General features: G+C 53.9%; 1 protein-coding gene across 2 annotated transcripts; it reads right to left on the reverse strand.

Annotated features, from left to right (window-relative positions):
- Positions 1-1,165: 1,165 nt before the first annotated feature.
- ALDH3A2 (aldehyde dehydrogenase 3 family member A2) lies at positions 1,166-19,476 on the reverse strand. Of its 2 annotated transcripts, none has more exons than XM_082861371.1 (11): positions 19,395-19,476; positions 18,615-18,775; positions 17,125-17,356; positions 16,285-16,370; positions 14,367-14,575; positions 13,177-13,294; positions 11,353-11,494; positions 8,973-9,139; positions 7,546-7,645; positions 6,305-6,540; positions 1,166-3,778 (listed from the first exon to the last, which is right to left on the reverse strand). In XM_082861371.1, the coding sequence occupies exons 2-11, from the start codon at positions 18,765-18,767 to the stop codon at positions 3,764-3,766; spliced, it is 1,458 nt and encodes a 485-aa protein (XP_082717497.1). In that variant the 5' UTR covers positions 18,768-18,775; positions 19,395-19,476; the 3' UTR covers positions 1,166-3,763. The 2 variants fall into 2 exon arrangements, with proteins under 2 accessions (XP_082717497.1, XP_082717496.1); XM_082861370.1 differs by lacking the exon at positions 19,395-19,476 and adding an exon at positions 18,893-18,974 and having other exon boundaries at positions 1,167-3,778.
- Between the last annotated feature and the right edge of the window lie 400 nt (positions 19,477-19,876).

Below are 19,876 nucleotides of genomic sequence, written 5' to 3' on the forward strand. Positions count from 1 at the left end.
AAAACAGACCTTTAGCCAGTGCCTCGTGTGATGTAACAGGTCTGAACTGCGGTTAACTGCACTTTAGAAGACCTCAGCTGACCGGAAGACGAGGCTCCTGGGGTTGCTACCATTATTCAGTAACGTAAATGGCTTCAAATTGGAGATTTCAAGTCAAAACAAAATGGCAGATGGCGCCATTACGTTAAGAAGCGCATATTTCTAGGCCGAGTCTGCTGCCCAAGTCTGTACACAAACTTTGTGAAGCTCTGGAAAGGGGGCCAGCGGGCCCCGCGCGGAGACCCCCATCTGCGTCCTGCCCACCCACCCTCCGCAGATCCAGGCGCCGTGAGGCCCCGACCAGGGCCGGGCTGGTCACCTTTCCTTCCGTCCTCTCGTGGCATCAGCATTTTCACGTATCACAGACCTTGAGAGACACCTTTCATACAGTAGCAATAAGATACAAACAAGGGCAGTGAAGCCCAGATCGTTGGGCCACGTGGCCTCAGGCTGGAATCTGATGCTGGTCCAAGTTCTAGGATGCTTTTGAGGCCTGGGACTCGTGGCCATTTCTGGGCTCCAGGCCGCACACCGCCACCCAGTGCGGGCAGCCTGGCCTCTGTCATCATCAGTCCCTTCAGCATCAGTAGCTATAAACACACCCACAGACAGACGGATTTATTGATCAAGGTCAATAGGAAACAAGGATGCAGAGTGCAAACCCTGGTTCTGAAGAGTCAACACGCCATGGATCCTGCTGCAGGCCCTCCGCCCACAGGAAAGCAGAGGCCTGCATCCTCACGTGACATGAAGACAGCTTCTGCACCCAAACACAACGACCAGGTACGGAGCACAGCAGAGTCACGTCACGTGTCCTAAGGTTGAGAGGTATTGAGGAAGAAGGACTCCATGCTCAAGTAAGTTTGGGAAACAACACACATCGGCACTTCAAAGGTTCTGTAGGCCTGGGATCTTTAAGATGCTGGTGTGCTTTACAAACCCCTTCTAGGCAGGGTCGGCAGTGGGGCCAGTTTTTGTGTAAAACCTTGTGGGATTGGTGTCTCGTGAACGTGCTTACAGAAATACTTGTTTGGGGTCAGCAGATGGGGAAGGAGGATATAGTTGGGGGAAAAAAAAACCTATCTACTCTATAGATTATTTTTAAAAACAACCCACAAATGACAAAGTAAAACTTGAGAAAAATCTTCTTGGCTGAGAATTTAAAATGAGAAAAAAAATCAGTTAAAGAAAGGTGACCAACACCACCTTTCGATAGATAAAGGCAAAAAAATGGACTTATAGTTGGAGAAAACTTGTGGTCAAAGAATTGTCTCCAACAGGGGATATCTGAAAACGAAGAACGTTATTACAATTCATGCCAATTTTACCAAATACAATGTATTTATTCTGAAGCAGAATATACTAGTAGACAAGTCAATCATTTTGCTTAATTAGAATGTTTAATATTTGCAAACAAATCAACGGACAAAGGATTAATCTCCAAAATATATAAACAGCTCATGCAACTCAATCTTAAAAAAAACAACCTAATCAAAAAATGGGCAGAGGACCTAAAAAGACATTTCTCCAAAGAAGACATACAGATGGACAAGAGGCTCAACATCACTAATTATTAGAAAAATGCAAATCAAAACTACAGTGAGGTATCACCTCACACCCGTCAGAATGGCCATCATCAAAAAAATCTACAATCAGTGCTGGAGAGAGTGTGGAGAAAAGGGAACCCTCTTGCACTGTTGGTGGGAATGTAAATTGATACAGCCACTATGGAGAACAGTATGGAGGTTCCTTAAAAAACTAAAAATAGAACTACCATATGACCCAGCAATCCCACTCCTGGGCATATACCTGGAGAAAACCATAATTCAAAAAGAGACACGTACTACAATGTTCACTGCAGCACTATTTACTATAGCCAGGTCATGAAAGCAACCTAAATGCCCATCGAGAGATCAATGGATAAAGAAGACATGGTACATATATATACGATGGAATATTACTCAGCCATAAAAAGGAACAAGACTGGGTCATTTGTAGAGACGTGGATGGACTTAGAGACTGTCATTCAGAGTGAAGTAAGTCAGAAAGAGAAAAATGTCGTATATTAATGCATATATGTGGAATCTAGAAAAATGGTACAGATGAACCAGTTTGCAAGGCAGAAATAGAGATACAGATGTAGGGAACAAATGTATGGACACCAAGGGGGGAAAGTGGTGGTGGGGGGTGGTGGTGGTGGGATGAACTGGGAGATTGGGATTGACATGTGTACACTGATGTGTATAAAATGGATGACTAATAACCTGCTGTATATAAAAAAAGTGTAACGTACAATATACCAAATGAAAATTCCATATTGAAATTCTGTCTGAGCTCTTTTATGATTGATTATCCTGATAGTGGTTTAAGCAGCTGTTTCCTAAACTAGCCTAGTGATTGATTCTCACCACCTTGTCCTGTGATGCAGATGTAACATACTGCAGACAGCCTAACGGAGCAGTTCACTCAGTGGTAGACCACATGTTCCTAGAGTGAGTTACACTCTCTCACTGAGCGGCCCGGTCTTCTCAAGCGTGGAGGCGGGGAGGGTGCGGCCCCTGCAGCCCGGACCACCACCGGCCCCCTGCCCCGAGGGCTCTCCTTCAGACTTTCCATCTGGCTGAAGTGCCCCAGGCCGGGGTCCAGGGGGGTGGGGGTGGGGGGTGGTGTCGTCTCCCTGCGTCTTCCGTCCCCTTTGGCGGGGCAGCTGCTGTGGCTCAGGGTCCTCCTACAGACGCCCACTCACCAGCCCCCGAGGCTCTCAGGGCTGCAGAGCCGTCCAGGACAGGAAATGGTCCCCACGTTCAGTTCTGTGGACCCAATCTATTCAGAAAGGCATCTCTCTCAAGTCTAAAAAAGGGAAATTTACTTGCCTTGTGCTACAGAAATAAGAAGCTTAGATTTGTCCTTGAAGAGCCATTAACTTGCAACTTGAAGGTCCTATTATGCGAGGATAAGTATTGTTATGAGTACTTTCAGGACAGCAGTAAAAAATGCCAGGTGGGTTTTGTAAGACGCAGAACTCTACAACTCCTGCACCCTAGGAATGATAGCTGATACTTGTATGAAATTGGCAACTGTCTTCCAGGAAGCCCTAGGATTTACAAGATGCTCTGAGTGAGTGACATGAGTCACAAAACCACGTGTGGACGGCCGCACGGACCATCACAGACCAAGCACGAGACAGGACAGAGAGTGGATGAGAGAGGAGGGCCGACTCCCGGAGGTCAGGCTTTCAAGTCCCGACAGACGAGGGACAGGGAGTCCCCCCACCTCAGTTCTAGTGCCTCGAACCCCAAGGGGGCTGCGAGACCTCGCCTCACCTCTCTGGACTGAGACCTGGAAGCCTGGGTGGGGCTGGGCTCTGGAAGGCCACAGGGTGATGCCCGCGGTAAGGGTAGGGTGTCCCATGTCCCCTGAGCAGCAGAGTCGCTGAGCAGGTTCTGCGAACTCAGGTTCTCCCAGCGTGCTCTCCCCTCCCCCAGCCCAGAGCTCTAGGGATGGGGGTTCTCCGAGCGTCTCACTACTGGGCGGGCGAGTGCTGGGCTTTGGCTGAAACGGTGAGTTTTATTAACGGTGAGTGGCAATGACTTTTAGGTTTGGCGATGGTGCATTTGCATACTGTCTTACAATTTTTGGCAGGATTTAAAAATTACTGGTTCATTAATTATTTGGTAGAAGAATAATTCAGTAGAGAGGATGACGCGGCGGCACGGATCACTCTTCAGTAGCATCCAGCCTGGGGGAGGAGAAAGGAATCTGGGTTACCCACTGGTTTACAATGTCCCCACCAGCCCTGGAACATGGGCCCAGGATCGGGACCCTGACACGTACCGCCTGTCCTAAGGACCATGTCAACAAGGCCCACAGATCCCTAAGGAGTCTTAAGTGTGGCCGGGCTGAGGATGACAGGTCATGCCCTCCCCCAGTGGTGAATTTCACCAGTACCCACGGAGGCTTAAAGAAGCACGGCCATAACCGCAGAGTTCAAACGTTGTATTTCATTTTCAAAGGCCCGATGACATCGTTCAATTTGAACCTTTTATTTTCCTCAACTTTTACAAACCCCCAAATGCTTTCCACAGCTTACGTGAAGCTTTATTTGAACTTTGTGTAAAATGCACAGAGAAAATTCCCCCACGCTGAGGTTCTGACACGTTCCCTTTGGACTGACAGTTTTGCAGCTCTCAGTTTCCCATTTTAAAATGTTCCAAATCCATTCTAATTCTAGTAAAGTGAATTACTAAAATCATATCCAAGCACATAACAAAATAACTACTAAGTGCAAAAAGCAATTTCAGAAAAATGTCTGCAGTTACCGCCAGTAGATTCCTCAAGTAAATGGACAGTTTGGGCTCAGAGTCATTTGTTTAAAAGGTGATTTGATAAGAAGCGGGTAAAAGTGCAGAGAGAAGAGCAGAGAAGCGGCAAAGAGGAGAGAAACCCCCAGATCTTTACGCCGTCTCACACTGAATCCAAAACAATCGGGGAGACGAACACATGGGCTCCCAGGGAGGAGCGCAGAGAGGTGCGGCTGGAAGCGGCCTGGACCTCCGGGTGCCCGTGCCCTCGCTCTCTGGGCTCAGAAGAGGCCTCGGCCGAAGCCATAATTCAGTCGATCCCAGAGCCCGGGATCAAAGCCGTATTTTCTTGTTCCCAGCCGAATAAACGTTTTTATACACTGCTGCTTCTCTAGACCCTACCAGAGAAAGGCTTGTCTGCCAAACCCTTTCGGGAACTCTGGGCGGGCCACCTGGCCTGCCCTAGCCTGTGGGGCACGGGGCATTGCACCTGGGGGAGCCCTCCTGGGAATACGGGGCACAGTCAGCCCGCACCTCCGAATTTTCCATGAGGCTAAGAAACTCCACCCAGACCAAGAAGATGCCTGTCAGGCTGGGGACCCACGTCTTAGGGAAGAAAGATAGGCTAACAGTGACCAGAGACCCAAGCGCACCTCCGACCTCAGGAAGAAGCAGCAGAAAAAAACCCAGAAAGTTCTACACCCCACAAGATGTTCTGATTCACTAAGTCTGCTACATGAATTCTAAAGTCGAAGTTTAAAAAAAAAAAAAACGAAACAACTCAAAACCAAAATAAATAGCGACTTGGAGCTTTTTATAAGATTATTCTCAAATTCTGAAACAAAGGAAGGTGACTATGGGTGGGTCAGCGGGCATGTCCTCTGGGACAGCTGAGTGCATGAGACCATCCTTTTCTGGAAGTAATGAATGCTTCACCCAGACCCAGCTAAGCCACGACCTCTAATCTTGGGAGTCCAGCAAGCCGACCTCACCCTCGGAAACCTGTGGCCAAGTTAAGTTTTCACACTCTGACGCTCCAGGCCATGGTCCAGAACGTCTGGAGACATTCTTTTTCTGATAACGCCTAAGCCTCCAAGTGTAGGAAAACAAACGACTGGAAGAGAGCACACCCCAAGCTGGCCCACTTGACAGAAAGGAAAGAAACAGCCCAACCTCCTCTCAACACACAGGGCTGGGTTCTGGCGTTCCTGGCTCCCAGGACGGCACAATCTGTGAACTGCCAGAAAGATCAACAGGGCCTTTCTCCTCAGCACAGCCTGGTATTTCCGAGGAAACCCAAACGATCTCGGACGTGACCGGTAGGCCCAGTTCCACCAAAGCTGTGACGCTGTAAGGTGAGCCGACCCCCTTTCAACATTTAAACGAAATACAGATATGAACACAGCTGTTCCCATTAAATGCTAGAATCTGGCCCCGCCCCGAGGATACGGACCATCCTTGGACGCTGGCCGTCATGAGGGTCTCTTAGCAAGTCCACGCCCGGAACGGCCAGTCACCAGAGAGAAACGCCACAGGCCAGCTTCCCCCAGCACAGCTGCTTCCCCACCAGCCCCGTCCCCGGCACGCTGTCCTCCACCTCCACGCACACCGGGTTCCTGCACACCCAGGAACCAAACTGACGCTCAGGCAACAGCAAGAGGATCAGAGGGTGAGGCGGCTCGGACTTCGGCAGCACGCTCGACGGGGCTCTGAACTCTCAGACCAGAGGCTGCCACACGCCCCCTGTAAGGACTGAGGCCTGTGGGCTGCACGGTCCCTGCCGCCGGAGCACAGAGGCAGCCGGGGATGCCCGGAAAAGCAGGGCGGCCCAGCAGCCTGCAGCTCCCTGACCTGTCTTAGGCTCTGGAAGTTAATAGGAGAGAGCTGCTTGAAAGACCGGAGGTGCTCCCGAGACGCAAAAGGTGCACCTGGAGGCGCCAGGCGCCCGAGTCCCGGGGACTCACCTTCATGAGCGCCGCCACCACGACGCCCAGGAGGGCAAGCAGCAGAAGCCCGAGTTTCCCTCTGTTGAGCCGTTTCAGGAAGAACAGTTTGGCCCAGTCCACCTTCGACTGGCTATTGGGAGGATACCGGAGTTTGTTTGCGCCTTCTCGCTTCAGGCTTTTTAATAAACAGGGACGCTGATGCGAAAAAGTATCGAAACTGTGTTTTCCGTGATACGCTCCCATCCCACTGGACCCTGAAATAAAGGAACAGACGAGATGGGCTCCGCTGTGGGTGACGGCGCTCCTTCCGTGCACACGGCGCCCCGGCTGCACCCCTCCACCGGCGCACGTGGCTCGTTCCAGGACGTCCTCCTAGCGCCCCCCGCACGGCGGGCCCCTGGCACAGGACGCTCTCCGAGACCAGGGCAGGGACCGGCAGCTCCCGGGGTGCTGGCTGTCACTGATGCCAGGGACCAAGCTCACTCTCACCAGAGCCCCACCTCCTGAGAGGGAGAGGGGGCTGGGCAGGGCCCGAGCGGGACTCCAAGCGGTCCACTCCAAGAGCCGCATGTGCCTGTTCCCGCCGTGGCACGTGCCTGAGCCACTGCTCCCCCAGGCTCCTGGAAGGTGCCCAAGGCCAGGACAGCGGGGTCAAGCGGCTGTGTGGCAACAGGCCTCTCGGACCTGTGCTCCAGGACCGAGCTCACGTCTCTGCTCGGTCACGTGAGCCGGGCGGACGAGCACGTGGCACAAGGCACCCGGCGCGCAGTTTACTGGGGCCGGGCCGCTGGGGCATCACCTAGGTGACAGCTGAAGCTGCAGGGAGACTCTGTGACGTGTGTCAAGAGACGTGCATTTTAAGGAAGAAAATCTAAACGACAAGCGAAAATGTTAACAGTGCTTATGCCTCGGAGGCTACTACATTTTCCCTTGTAACTTTCTAGAGTGTTTTGTTTCGTTTTGCCCCTTTAGCCCCAAAAAGCAAAGGGACGTTCAAGCCCTTGGCTGCTGTCTGCTCCTGGCGCTGTGAGCCCGTCACGTGCTACCTCATTCGATAAAGGACAGAGGGCATTTATCAGTTCAACTGAGACCTGATTTTTGGCCTAAGAAATGCCCTGAATCTGGGAGAAGATCCATAAACCAGTGAAGCAATGCAAGAAAGAACAGTCATTATAGACTGGGAATGGAGAGCAGGGGGCGGGACAGAGGTGGACCCCAGGCAGCGGCTTGCAGGGGCATTGACCGGGAGGGGGCCTCACCCACGCCTCCGAAGGGCAGGGAGCTGAGCATGAAGTGCATGATGACGTCGTTGCCCGTGACGCCCCCGCTGGACGTCCTGTCGATCATTTGCTTGATGAGCTGAGGACGAGAAGGAACAGAGCCTCCGGGTCAGTCGCCCCTGGCCTGGGACCCACATCCTCCTCGAGGCTGGGGGCACTGAGTGAGACCCGGACGACCTGAAGAGTTGGGCCCATGCACCCAGGCACACCCCAGTGCTGGACCCCCGGGACCACAGCCAGGGCCTTTCTTACCAGGGATGGTTCAGGCTATATTCCAGGTTTTAAAAATTGTTAATATTTCTCTATCTCTGCTTTAAAGGATGGCATGTGATTAACAGGTATCATTTCGTTTCTAGGAAATGTAAAAAAGATTCAAGATTTCAGAGGTAGCATCCTATTTTTGAAGGAAATCGCTGGTTGGCCCGGGACGTGAATGGGCACGATGACACTGGACTGGTAAATGTCACCTCCCCTGGCTGCTGACCCACCAAGTCCTCTGTAGCAAAGGTCACTGCTGACCCTGGGACCGAGCCTGACCTGCCGCCCCGTGCCTGGGCCGCAGACCGCAGCTTCCACTCTGTCCACCACTGACTGTGGTCATTTCAACCGTCAGACCGCTGTGTGCCACTAACCCATTCCTAGCTGAGCCCCGCACATCCGGTCTTCCTGGACGGTCTGTAGAGATCGGTACCACGCCAGCACCGCCAGCATCACCAGCTCTAAAAGCTGCCCCGAGACTCCCTGCGTGGCCCCGGCAGAGGCTCTGCAGAAAACACCTGCCATGGGAACTCCTCGACCTCACCTGGCTGCACCCTCCCTTCCGAGTTTTCCCCTTTCTTCAGAGGCTCCTGGCCCACTGGCCCACCTTGAGGCCACTGTCCCTTAGCAGCAGCCGGTCACCTCGAGGTGCATATGGATGGGCCGCGTGGAGGGTGGCGGCAGGGCTGCTGGGCCTGGGGTGGTGTGTGGTCTGCCGGCCCGGCTGGGACGGCAACACCACTCCGACCACAAAGCCCCGTCGCTGGAGAAAGCCAAGTCCGAGGCTTCCCAAGCACCTCCCTCAGCAGCGCCAGAGACACTGCCCTGCGAGCCGCGGACGCCGCGTGGGTAAGAGCCGGGGCTCTACCACAGGACCCCCTACAGATCCACAGCAGAAGCGCTTCTGATGCAGGCGCTCAGACGTCTCCCAGTGACATGGCAGGTGTCTGTGAGTCACCAGGCTTGTGACGCTCGCCCCGAAGACTCAGCTCTGACCCCAGGGAGTAAGGGAAGGGTCACAGCCCTAACCCCAGGGCCTCATTACCCAGGACTGGGGGACTCTGGCACCAGACGAAATAATCAGCATTTGCTGTACAGCAGAGAAGGAGCATGGCTTCTGAGAGCGAGCTGCATGCTGGGAAGTTTACCTTCGTGTTATGAGAAAACACGTAGAAAGCCAGGGGCTTTTCGCGTTCATTTATGAACTGTATGGCTTCTTCTGCATTCTTCACAGGCACTATTGGAAGAATTGGTCCAAAAATTTCCTCTTGCATCACCTTGGTTTTAGGATCCACATCAGTGAGTATCGTTGGGGCTGAAAAATGAAAACGCTCAAGCAGGAGACAGAAATGCCAAACTCTCACCTCACGTCTGGCTCACTGGGCCACCCACCCATCCCTTCCCCACTCCCGCCCAGGTGTCGTCTGCTGAGACAAGTCCCAAGTACGTGGGTGAACCGTGCAAATATTACGTCTCCACGCGTGTGCATCGGGGATCCTTGTGCAAACCCGGGGGAGATACAGGCTTGAGTAAAACCTGTGCGTTTAACCCTGTTCAGCACCACATTCCTACGTCCTTCTGTGGATAGGCCTTCCTGGGAGCACAGAGGGCCCCTCGGGGGATCAAACCAGTACAGCTTCTTAATAGAAGTGCGTTCCTGCCTGTGATCTCTTTGATCTTGATTACAACTGCGTCAGGTTCAGAAAACGTAATGAAATGGTGGGATTCCCTAAGCCTTATCTCAGCGTTCCGTCCACTCTGGGGAAAGACACAGACCGGAGGACGACATGGATCCTGAAGAGCTTTGTGGGGTGTCCAGTGTCCACACCAAGAAGTCCCCAAGCCGCAGTGCTCGGGGAGACCCTGCGGACGGGCTGGAGGGTCGACTACAGGAGAAGACACCTGACGGAACAAGCGTGCTGTCTCCTCCACCCACGGTTACGACCAGGTTGTCCTGGAGGCATGGCACGGGACGGCTCTCTCCAGCACGCCCGGGGGTACAGAAGCCGCTGCCTCAGATCTGCCGCCCGCGGCTTCCCTGGGCCAGAGAGGTGTCCATCCCCCTCTGCAGAGCCACGCGCTTAGGTGAGGTGACCCTGGACCAGGTTGGGGGAAGCTCCTAACTAGTCTGAGCTAATCACGGCCGACCTTCCCTCTCAGCACTCATGGGTGTAGAGGCAGGCAGTCAACATGCTGGGCTGGCAGGACCCAAAGACGAACCCCCATGGCTCTGGGGGTGTTACGGAGCCGCTGAACTAACAGGCCGAGAGCATACTTTTCTCTGTACTAAGTCCCTTAAGTTCTGTTTTTGAAAAGTTGGGGTTTTTGGTGATGATGAGAGGAAGCAGGTAAACAGATTTGCGGAGCAGCTTTTTCGCCAACTTCAGGTGTGCTCTTTTTTTTTTTTAAAAATAAGTTTGTTTGTTTATTTATTTTTGGCTGCGTTGGGTCTTTGTTGCTGCGCGCGGGCTTTCTCTAGTTGCGGCATGTGGGGGCTACTCTTCCTTGCGGTGCACGGGCTTCTCACTGCGGTGGCTTCTCTTGTTGGGAGCACAGGCTCTAGATGTGCGGGCTCTAGGTGTGTGGGCTTCAGTAGTTGTGGCAGGTGGTCTCAGTAGCTGTGGCACACGGGCTTCAGTAGTTGTGGCTTGCGGGCTCTAGAGCACAGGCTCAGTAGTTGTGGCGCATGGCCTTAGTTGCTCCGTGGCATGTGGGATCTTCCCGGAACAGGGCTCGAACCCGTGTCCCCTGCATTGGCAGGAGGATTTTTTTTTTTTTTTTTTTTTTTGCAGTACACAGGCCTCTCACTCTTGTGGCCTCTCCCATTGCGGAGCACAGGCTCTGGACGCACAGGCTCAGCAGCCATGGCTCATACGCCCAGCCGCTCCGCGGCATGTGGGATCCTCCCAGACCGGGGCACGAACTCGTGTCCCCTGCATCGGCAGGCGGACTCCCAGCCACTGCGCCACCAGGGAAGCCCTGGCAGGAGGATTCTTAACCACTGCGCCACCAGGGAAGTCCCCATGAGTGATTCTTCCCTCATCTTAGGTGTTATTTTAGATAAGTGTGTTTAAAATTCAAAAGTGATACATACTCGTGGCAAAAAACCAAAGAACACAACAAGAAAGTCAACAGCGAGGTCAAGCATGATGGGTGAAAACGTTCTTTCTGGAACAGGACTGCTGTCAGCTAGCTGTGCGATTGTGGTTGAGCTATTTCCTTCTCTGGGCTGTTTTCCCAGCCGTAAGCTGGAAATAACTACAGAGTCTGGTTCTGCTTCTCAAGGTTGCCAGGAAGAAAAAGTTAGATAAAATACGTGTGTAAATACAAACAACTAAATAGAGTTACTCAACGTATACATATATAAAATCATCTTTAACTTGCTTGTAACAAAGCAGTATACCAGAAAGCAGTATTTAATAGCTTATTAATCACTCTATACGTAATAGTTTATTCAGTGTCGGTAAAGAGTGTCAATAAAAACTGTTAAGCGCCCCCCCCCCACAGGACGAGATGAGTCTCCGTTACCTATGTAGCGTGTGGCCTCATCGGTCTCCCCGCCAAAAGCTATCTTTTGTCCTTCAAGCAAACTTCGTATCCTCTTAAAATGACGAAGATTGATGATCCTTTCATAGTCGGGGGATTCTTTCACATTTTCTCCATAAAATTCCTGTTGAAAACAGTAGTATCTAGTTGTCACCAAAGACCCGTATTTTAATTTCTTTAATAATTATAAAATTCACCATGGCCCCAAATCTGGTTTTGTATCCTCACAGAATCCAACCCCCCAGCCCCCAAATCCTTTAACAGTAGTAAGACTAAGCTCTTTGGCAGGTCAAGGACAGGAGTTAAAGCACACACACACGTCTCCCATTTTCCACGGTTTTGGGGGTTGGCATGGGTCCCTCCTGGGGCTGGACACAGAGCAAGTAGGGGGGGTCTTGCCCCGTGTCAGGGCCACATGCGCGCTTGCCTATCAGCTCTGGCTGCTGTCCTGCGAGGAGCTGGGTGGTGGTGGCAGAGGCCCTGTGACCTGCAAAGCCTAAAACACTGACCGCCTGTGTGTTTACCCTTTTGCAGAAAGGGTTTGCTGAGCTTTGCGCTATTTCCTCGTGTTAGGTCTTCTCTGGACTGGAACTTCCACCAGTCACAGATAACCGTGAAACCACTCAAAAGATCAAAACACAGTCTTGGTAAATCACCCAGAGTAAGAGAGCCTCAGAAGCCAAGCAGTCAGCCCCGCGGGAGCTCTCAATCTACTCTCCAGCGGCACTGAGCACGGTCCACCCCCCGCACCCGCCTCGAACCCGGGAGGAAGGAAGCTCCCGGGCAGCATGTTGCAATGCGTGTTCTTGGGCCCCAACGCCGGAGCCACAGGAGTGGTTTTCAGCGCTGGCTGCACCTCAGCATCACCTGGAGACCCCAGCCCTGCAGGACCACCGTCTTCGGAGGGGGGGACTGGGGGCTTTTCTAAAACGGCTCCCAGTGACCCCCAGTGGAGAGCCACGGCGACGAGAGAACACACGCCTCCTGGAAACCCAGTTCCTCACCACACTCACCCGAGCACGTCCCCAGCAGCCCCAGTGTCTTCCCAGAGTCGGGCCAAGCTCCCCTTTCACGCTCTCCTTGTCCGGCCCCATCGCGGTCCCGCCACTAACGTCCAACTTCCACGTCACCTTGCTGCTCACCTACGTCACTCCTGGGTGTTCCAGAGCCTTCCTTTCAGGGCTCGGTCAGTACCCGGCGAGTGAACAACGGGTGTTCCAATAATTTCTCCACCCAGGGGGCTCCCACCGCTGAGCTGTCACAGCTTCATCCCTTCCTTGCTTCCAGTCCCAGTCCTACGTTCCTTCTGGCTCAGCTCAGGACACCACCGTGTAGCCTTCCTTGGTCCCCTCGCTAGAGATGGCCATTTGAAACGCCCTCAAAGACTGATGGCCGCGTCAGGAGTGCACGTTCCTCGAAACTGCTGGCTTCTCTAAACCGCCGGCACAGCCGAGCACCGATAACCTCGATCGCCGCAGCCACGGCGAGGGCCTTGGCCACACCGCAGAGGCCTCGCGATGTTCTCCCCAGACCACACAATAGCTACTGAGGTTTTTTTTTTAAGGTCCGTTCTACACCTAACGAGTTGTGCTGTCCACAAATCAACTGGACAGTGTCAGCGTGTGCAGCGCCAACCTCACCCTGCTACCACGTTCTACGAGAGCACTTTGCATGAGCCAGGAAATTAGTTCAGTCACCTGCTCCTGGAATGTTCCTGGGAGGGGGTGGGGCGATGCCCCCTGCAAACATCTGATTTCACTCTGTATCCCAGTGAGACCAGTGGACCCAGAGGTGGGAAACACGAACCTTCACGGCCTCCTTCACCTTCCGCACGATCAGGTCCTGGAGGGACGGCTCGCAGAGCACGTAGTCGGGGGCGATGCAGGTCTGGCCGCAGTTCATGTACTTGCCCCAGGCGATGCGTCTGGGAAAAGCACGAGCAGGCAGAGTTCAGTCCCCACGCCCCTGTGACGCGTTTCAGCGCCGTCTGAACGTTTTTCAGCTAGCTGTCAAGATTACTAGTACGTATATGTATTTGGTAATCTTGATAAAAAAAAAATGTTTTGAAAACTCATCTCTATATCAGTTGGTTGGAACTGAGGACGCATTTTCAATTGGCGTAGGCTGTTCTACAAAGCAGGGAAAGCCTCCTGCCAGTTCATGAGAAACGTTACTTTATACGCAGGGAAGCCACTGCCTGTGGCAGGAAAAGAGAGAAACAGCCTCCTGACACCCTCCTTCTCCCACCCCGGCCGAGAGGACATCTGGGAGGACAGGGGTTCCACAGGCAGCACGGCTCCTGCTGTGGCTTGGGCCTGCTGCAAGATGCCAGGTACAGGCAGGACCAGAAGCCCTCCCCGATCTGGGACGCTGGGCCCGGGCTTGGACGGAAACCCACGAACTGGGGTCCCCTGTTCCAGCAAGTAGACGTCTACTTACAGAGCCAACCTGGAGCCCGGTCGATGCCCCCCGCTCCCCTTGTCTGAAGGGAGGGAGAGCCATGCCATGCCAGCACAGTCAGCTGTGGGTTTGGGCGCTTCCTGTTAGCTGAACTGATTTAGCGGAGACAACCCGAAACCTTGCATCTTCTGGTTCTCAGATGCAAGATGCTATTATTCTCATCTCAGTTAAAAGATGAGAATTATTGGTTTTATCAATAAAGGAACTCAGTTAAGAGATCAGCATAATGCCGTTTCTTTGGAAATTTAAAGATTTTATTAGGCACACAGGATCCCTGGCATTATCTACTTCCTGCATCAGCTATCAGAACAGTAAAACTTCTTGCCAGGTCTATTATCTAGAGAACAGAAACAGCTTTTCCTCATCCTGAGGGCAACTGTGTGATGTCACAACCTCGTGTTCAGCTCCTCCGGCTGTGGCACCAAGGCGTGGTTTGTGAAAGAGTTCTGGTCCCTGTGAGGACATCAACGGCAGTGCCCAGCGAGGAGGTACAGGGCATGCCAGCCTGCTGGGGGAGTCCAGATAACCGGTCTCACCTGCAGGCAACGTCCAAGTCACAGTCTTTGTCAACGTAACACGGACTCTTCCCTCCCAGTTCAAGGGTCACCGGGGTCAGATGCTTGGCGGCGGCTTCCATGACAATTTTTCCAACAGTGGTGTTTCCCGTGTAGAGAATGTGGTCAAATCGCTGCTTCAGAAGCTCCGTGGTTTCCTCGACGCCACCATTAACAACCGCGTACAGGTCCTTAAAGAAAGACAAACACTCGCATCACCGAAGGAATCCTATCGTCTGACGTAAACACGTAACATTCAGTGAAACCAGGAAAAGGTGGAGACTGGCCCCGGGAAACCACAAGATGGGGGCTGGGAGAGGGGAGGGTTGTGGGAACGTGGCCGCTGTCGGTGACCACAGGACAGGCCCCAGGCGCGTCCACCCGGACGTCCTCTCTGCACGCGGCTCAGCGTGGGGCTCAGGGCACGGGGGAACCGAGTAACTGCGCCCGAATGTGTGCAAAGGCCGGCAGGGGAGCGCTTCCAGGGACAGGTCCGGGCTGCACCTGCGCCCCGTCATCCTCTGGCTCACGTGCCTGCTGGCGGCCACCCGGCGCCTCTGAGCCTCAGCCTCCTCTTGTGATGGGGGGAGGTCACAGCGCTTTGCACTGAACCCTCATGTGCACCGTGCGACCGTCTGCAGCTATCGCACGAGAGAGGATAGTCACAGTGTGAAGAGCGGCGGCGAGACACCGAGCACAAGCCGGCTGGTGGGCCCCGTGTTTCCCCTCCATCTCTACTCACAGCTCAGCGGCCCGACAGGCGTTTCAGGCTTTAGCTCGCCTCCGCCTGAATCCACAGAGCCTGTGTGTTCGGTCCCCAACAAGCCGAGGGAGGCAGGGCCGCAGTGACGACCCCCATCCAGGCAGAGTGAGACAGTGAAGCATCTGCCCTGCCTCACTGCCTTCACCGCCCTTCTGCACTGGGTACCCCAGGCCCTGGGACAACACTGCTCCGTGGCCGCCGTGGCGGGGATGAGCCAACACGGGGAGCACGGCTCCTCCGAGAACCGGAGTTGGCTTGTAGACCGCTGTCAGAAAACGTGGCTGCCTACAGGTGCGATGCTGCACAGCTGCGTCTCCCTGGCATGCACTGAGGAGGACTCCACGCAGAGCTAACGGCCCCAGTTCACGTGGCGTCACAGTCTCCTCCACGGGGGGCACCAGACCTCTGCTTCAGAGATCGTCTTTTCTCCACCGCCTCCGATACTCTTTTTTTTAAAGGTATTTTTTTTTTGATGTGGGCCATTTACAAAGTCTGTATTGAATTTGTTATAATACTGCTTCTGTTTTTTGTTTTGGTTTTTTGACCGCAAGGCACGCGGGATCCCAGCTCCCCGACCAGGGATCGGACCCGCACCCCCTGCGTTGGAAGGCGAAGTCTTAACCACTGGACCGCCAGGGAAGTCCCAGCTTCCGATACTCTTCAAGGCCAGCACTGTAACTCTGAGTGAGGGTCCACACTCTGGGTCAGGAGGCCTTTTTCTTTCTGTAGTTTTCGGGCCACAAACATGCCCGTTTAAATGTAGACGTGTGCTCACGTAACTGTACCTCATGAAGAGCGCCCAGCACGGTACCAGTCCCTCAATAAATAACTCACTAAAAGGATACACCTAAAATCACGTCAGATCAAAGGTTAATTCGAAATGCCGAATGGCAGCGGACGCTTTGTTAACAGAGGGGTGCCGATAAGGCCACGGGCCTGACCAAACTGTGTAACTACAATAGCTGAACTATTCCACAGTTTTTTTGGAACTTAACTTCTCTTGTTAAGCCAGCCGTGGGAGGCTGAGGGAAAATGAGTGTGGAGGCCTGACCACCAATGACGCAAGCCAGCATGAAGAGCAGAGTGTGTGCCAGACGGACAGACAGACGTGCCAGAGAGGGGGCAAGGTCCTCTTACCTGGTCTAAGTACTGAGGGAGGAGCGTAGCCAAGGCCTTGGCTGTATTTTCACTTACTTCAGAAGGCTTGATAATCACAGCATTTCCTAAACAAAACAAAAAGCAGGACGTTGTCTAGTACTTGAGCGATTCTAACATCCACGAGACGGAGCTCCTGTGGGGAGCACAGGCTAAGGGTTAATTCCTCTGGTTATTTCTGGCTCTGCGTTCTGTCTTCCTCACCACAGGCGTGAGCGCTCGCCCCTCTGCCTCTTTCCCAAAGGCTAACTCCTCAGTGCTCACCACGTAGGTCCTTGACGGGAGGCCCCAGCCAGGCTCCCCCAGGCCTCTGGCCTTCTCTCACTGTTCTCACTCCCACCCTTGGATTTTCCTTTTGCCCTGGGATTATCGCACAGACAAGCTTTGCCAACATAAAGCTGTTGGTCTGGATCCTGGTTAACTGAGAAATGAATCCCTTGGCATTTGCTGTGGACCCAAGCAAGCATTACTCCCAGAGCCCTTATTTGAATGAAGAAAGGGGTCAGACAGCATCAACTGGTTCATCCAAAGCCAGAGGTGGCCACTGAAACCACATGACTATGGACGTGTGACTCCAAACCTGGGCCCGTGGACTCGCGCGTGCCTCTACGCCCTCGCAGGTCCATTCTCCAGGGCCCCAAAAAGCAGTCACCCCACAAATCTCTGGAGCCCACTGAACAAGTAATAATAACGTTTATGAATTCTCAATACACTGCTGGTATAAACCAAGGCGAGCCGCCACAGCAAATGCATTTAACTAACCACTATCCTTAACGTACAACCAGTACATTAAGGACGTAAGGACGGAAGCTGACGCCAGACCTGCAGCGATGGCTCCTATCAGAGGCTGGATGGTGAGGACAAAGGGGTAGTTCCAAGCTCCGATGATCAGCACGACTCCCAGGGGCTCTGGCTGGACGTAGGCCTCGTCCAGCATGGTGACCAGGTTCTTCTGAGCTGGTTTAGCAGCGGCCCATTCAGGAAGCTTCTCCAGCACGAGCTCAATTTCCCCAAGCACGGTGATGACTTCTTGACTGTATGCGTTGAATTCGCTCTGTTACAAGAAGGTCACAGTTAACCTTTGTGGGTATGACACACTTGGCCCTGAATGTCAGAAGCATCGGGCCAGGGAATTCCCTGACGGTCCAGTAGTTAGGGTTCTGCGCTTCCACTGCAGGGGACACAGGTTTGATCCCTGGTCGGGGAACTAAGCCTTACGGCAATGCAAAAAAAAAAAAAAAAAGCATCAGGACAGGCAAACCTGTCAGACTAGCTGGTTCGCCATGCAGATTCCTGTGTGTCCTCCAAGCCCACAGTAAGGACTTGCTAATTCCCTTCTTAATATATTCAATCCCTTTAAATCCTTCTTTACTGATCCAAGCCATTTAAAGTCAGGCTTAAACGTTAACTCTTTCACGAAAACTTCCCTAATTAATAACGGTGTGCCTCGATTACACTTTATAAACCATAGTCATTATGCTTTCCCCTATATCTTAACATTTCAGCCTTAATACACTGGCTTAAGACTATAGCCCCACTTTCTCTGTGCCTGTGCTGTTTCCCAACCAAACTTAAAGCCCTCGAGGGCAAGGAGTTTATTGTACTTCTTTCGTAATCCTATATATACACCCTCAGAAATGCTTGTAGAGTGAATGAGTCAGACTTTTTTGGGTATCTTCCTTAAATCCACCTCGACTATTTGACATCACAGTTCCTCTCCACCAAAAGTGCTATACAGGAAGTTTTAGAGTTCCTGTCGTTACTACTGATGTTACTACCCCTCCAAATAATCTTCCAGGGGGAGGGGCCGAAGGAGCCTAGCAAAGCCAGAGCAAGGCCTTGTTACCCCTAAAATGAAGAGAAAAATTAAAAACAAAATGGTAACAACAGTGTTATAAAACATAGGGGACCATTTTTAAACCCGAAACACTCCCCCAAGACCTTGCTACTCAAAGCGTGGTTCCATTGGTACATCACCTGGGAGCTTCTTACAAAAACTCGGGCTCTCAGACCCCTCCCCCCAGACCCAGTGAAGCATCGTCTGCATCGTAACAAGGTCTCCGGGTGACTCGTGCGTGCACAGATGTGACACCTAACATCATCGAGGGAAATCCGAGCGCAACGACGACAAGCAAAACCCTGTGTCTGCATAAGAAACCGCAAAGTTAAAAGATAAGAACCCGACTCGGAGGAAGAGGCCTGCAATACACAAAGCGGACGAATGACCCAAATCCAGGGGAAGGAGAAGGGAAAGGGCCACAGCTGCCCGCGGAAAAGGGGCAGGCCGTGGAGCGCAGGTCCCGGGGGCGCACCTTGCTCAGGTCGGCGGCGATGGCCGCCAGGATGTCCCTCTCGCGCTCCTGCACCATCGCGCGCAGGGCCTCGAGCTGCCGCCGCCGGAACGTCAGGGGGCGCGAGCGGCCGGACCCGAACGCCGCGCGAACCCGCTGCACCTCGCGCTCCATGGCCAGTCCTGCGGGGACAGGGGAGATCGGGCGCCGTGCGGGGTGAGCGGGCCGGACGCGGGGCCGCCGGGCGGTGCCTCTCCATCCCCGCCCCCCGTCCCCGGGCCCAGCGACCCCGGCCGCACCTCCGTCCCGCCGGCGCGCTAGCTCCGCCGCAGCTAACCGCTCGCCGCAGCTAACTGCTCCGCCACCGCCCTGCGAGCCCGGGTCGACCCCGAGCCGCGCGCCGATTGGCCGGCGTGGCCCACGTGACCTGCGCAGGCCGGACGCCGCGTGGGCCCCGCCCCCAAAAGTCGGCAGGCGAGGGGGTGAGGACGGCTGGGCGGACGGCTGGGCCGGACCGGGCTGGGGCCGGGCCTCGCGGTCACGACCTCGCCGACCGGGCCCCGTGCCCAGCGGCTCAGGAGGCGTCGCCCTTACGCCGCGGCGCCCCTCGGCCCGCCCGGCCCGCTCCCTTCCAGCTCGGAGCCGCGGGGACTCGGCGCCCAGGTGAGTGCCCCTCAGCAGCCCCGCCCCCACGCCCTCCTTTACCCTTTACCAGCCGCTCTCCGGGCCGCCCCCCCCAGGTCCCTGCCCCCTCCCTCCCTAGAGGGGCAGCTAGCTCGGACCCCCCGCTCCTGCACCCACGTGACAATGCCCGCGGCAGCTGGGTTCTCCCCTCGCTCTCCTCTGCACCTGCGGAGATTGCCGGAAGTCCTTCTGGCTTGTACCTGATTTGACTTGGGCTTTATCAGCTTGTCACGTGGTTGTTTGTCTCGTGCATCTGCTTTCACCACTCGGGGAAAGAATGCGTTATCCAGACGTGAAGGACTCCGCTTTGAAGGTGGGGATGTCTGTCCCTTTCCTGGGACACCGATGCTGGCGCTCCCTCGAGGGTGAGCTTCCCTCCCAGACGCCGGGGTCGTGCTGGCTCGCTGTCTCTTGTGAAACCTTGAAGGCATGTATCCTGTCCTGTTTGATGTGTGTTCTTTGTCCTGACAAGATATAAAAAACTGTGTTGAAAACCATGCTTCGCCAGAGCGCTTTCCTCCTTGGTGGAGACAGCACTCCTGCGCTATAGTCCTGTTTGGCCGGAAAAAAACCCCTCTTTTAGTCTTGTGATAAGTTGT

This window comes from Leucopleurus acutus (genome assembly GCF_964270905.1).
Source record: "Leucopleurus acutus genome assembly, chromosome: 19".
NCBI classification, from domain to species: domain Eukaryota; kingdom Metazoa; phylum Chordata; class Mammalia; order Artiodactyla; family Delphinidae; genus Leucopleurus; species Leucopleurus acutus.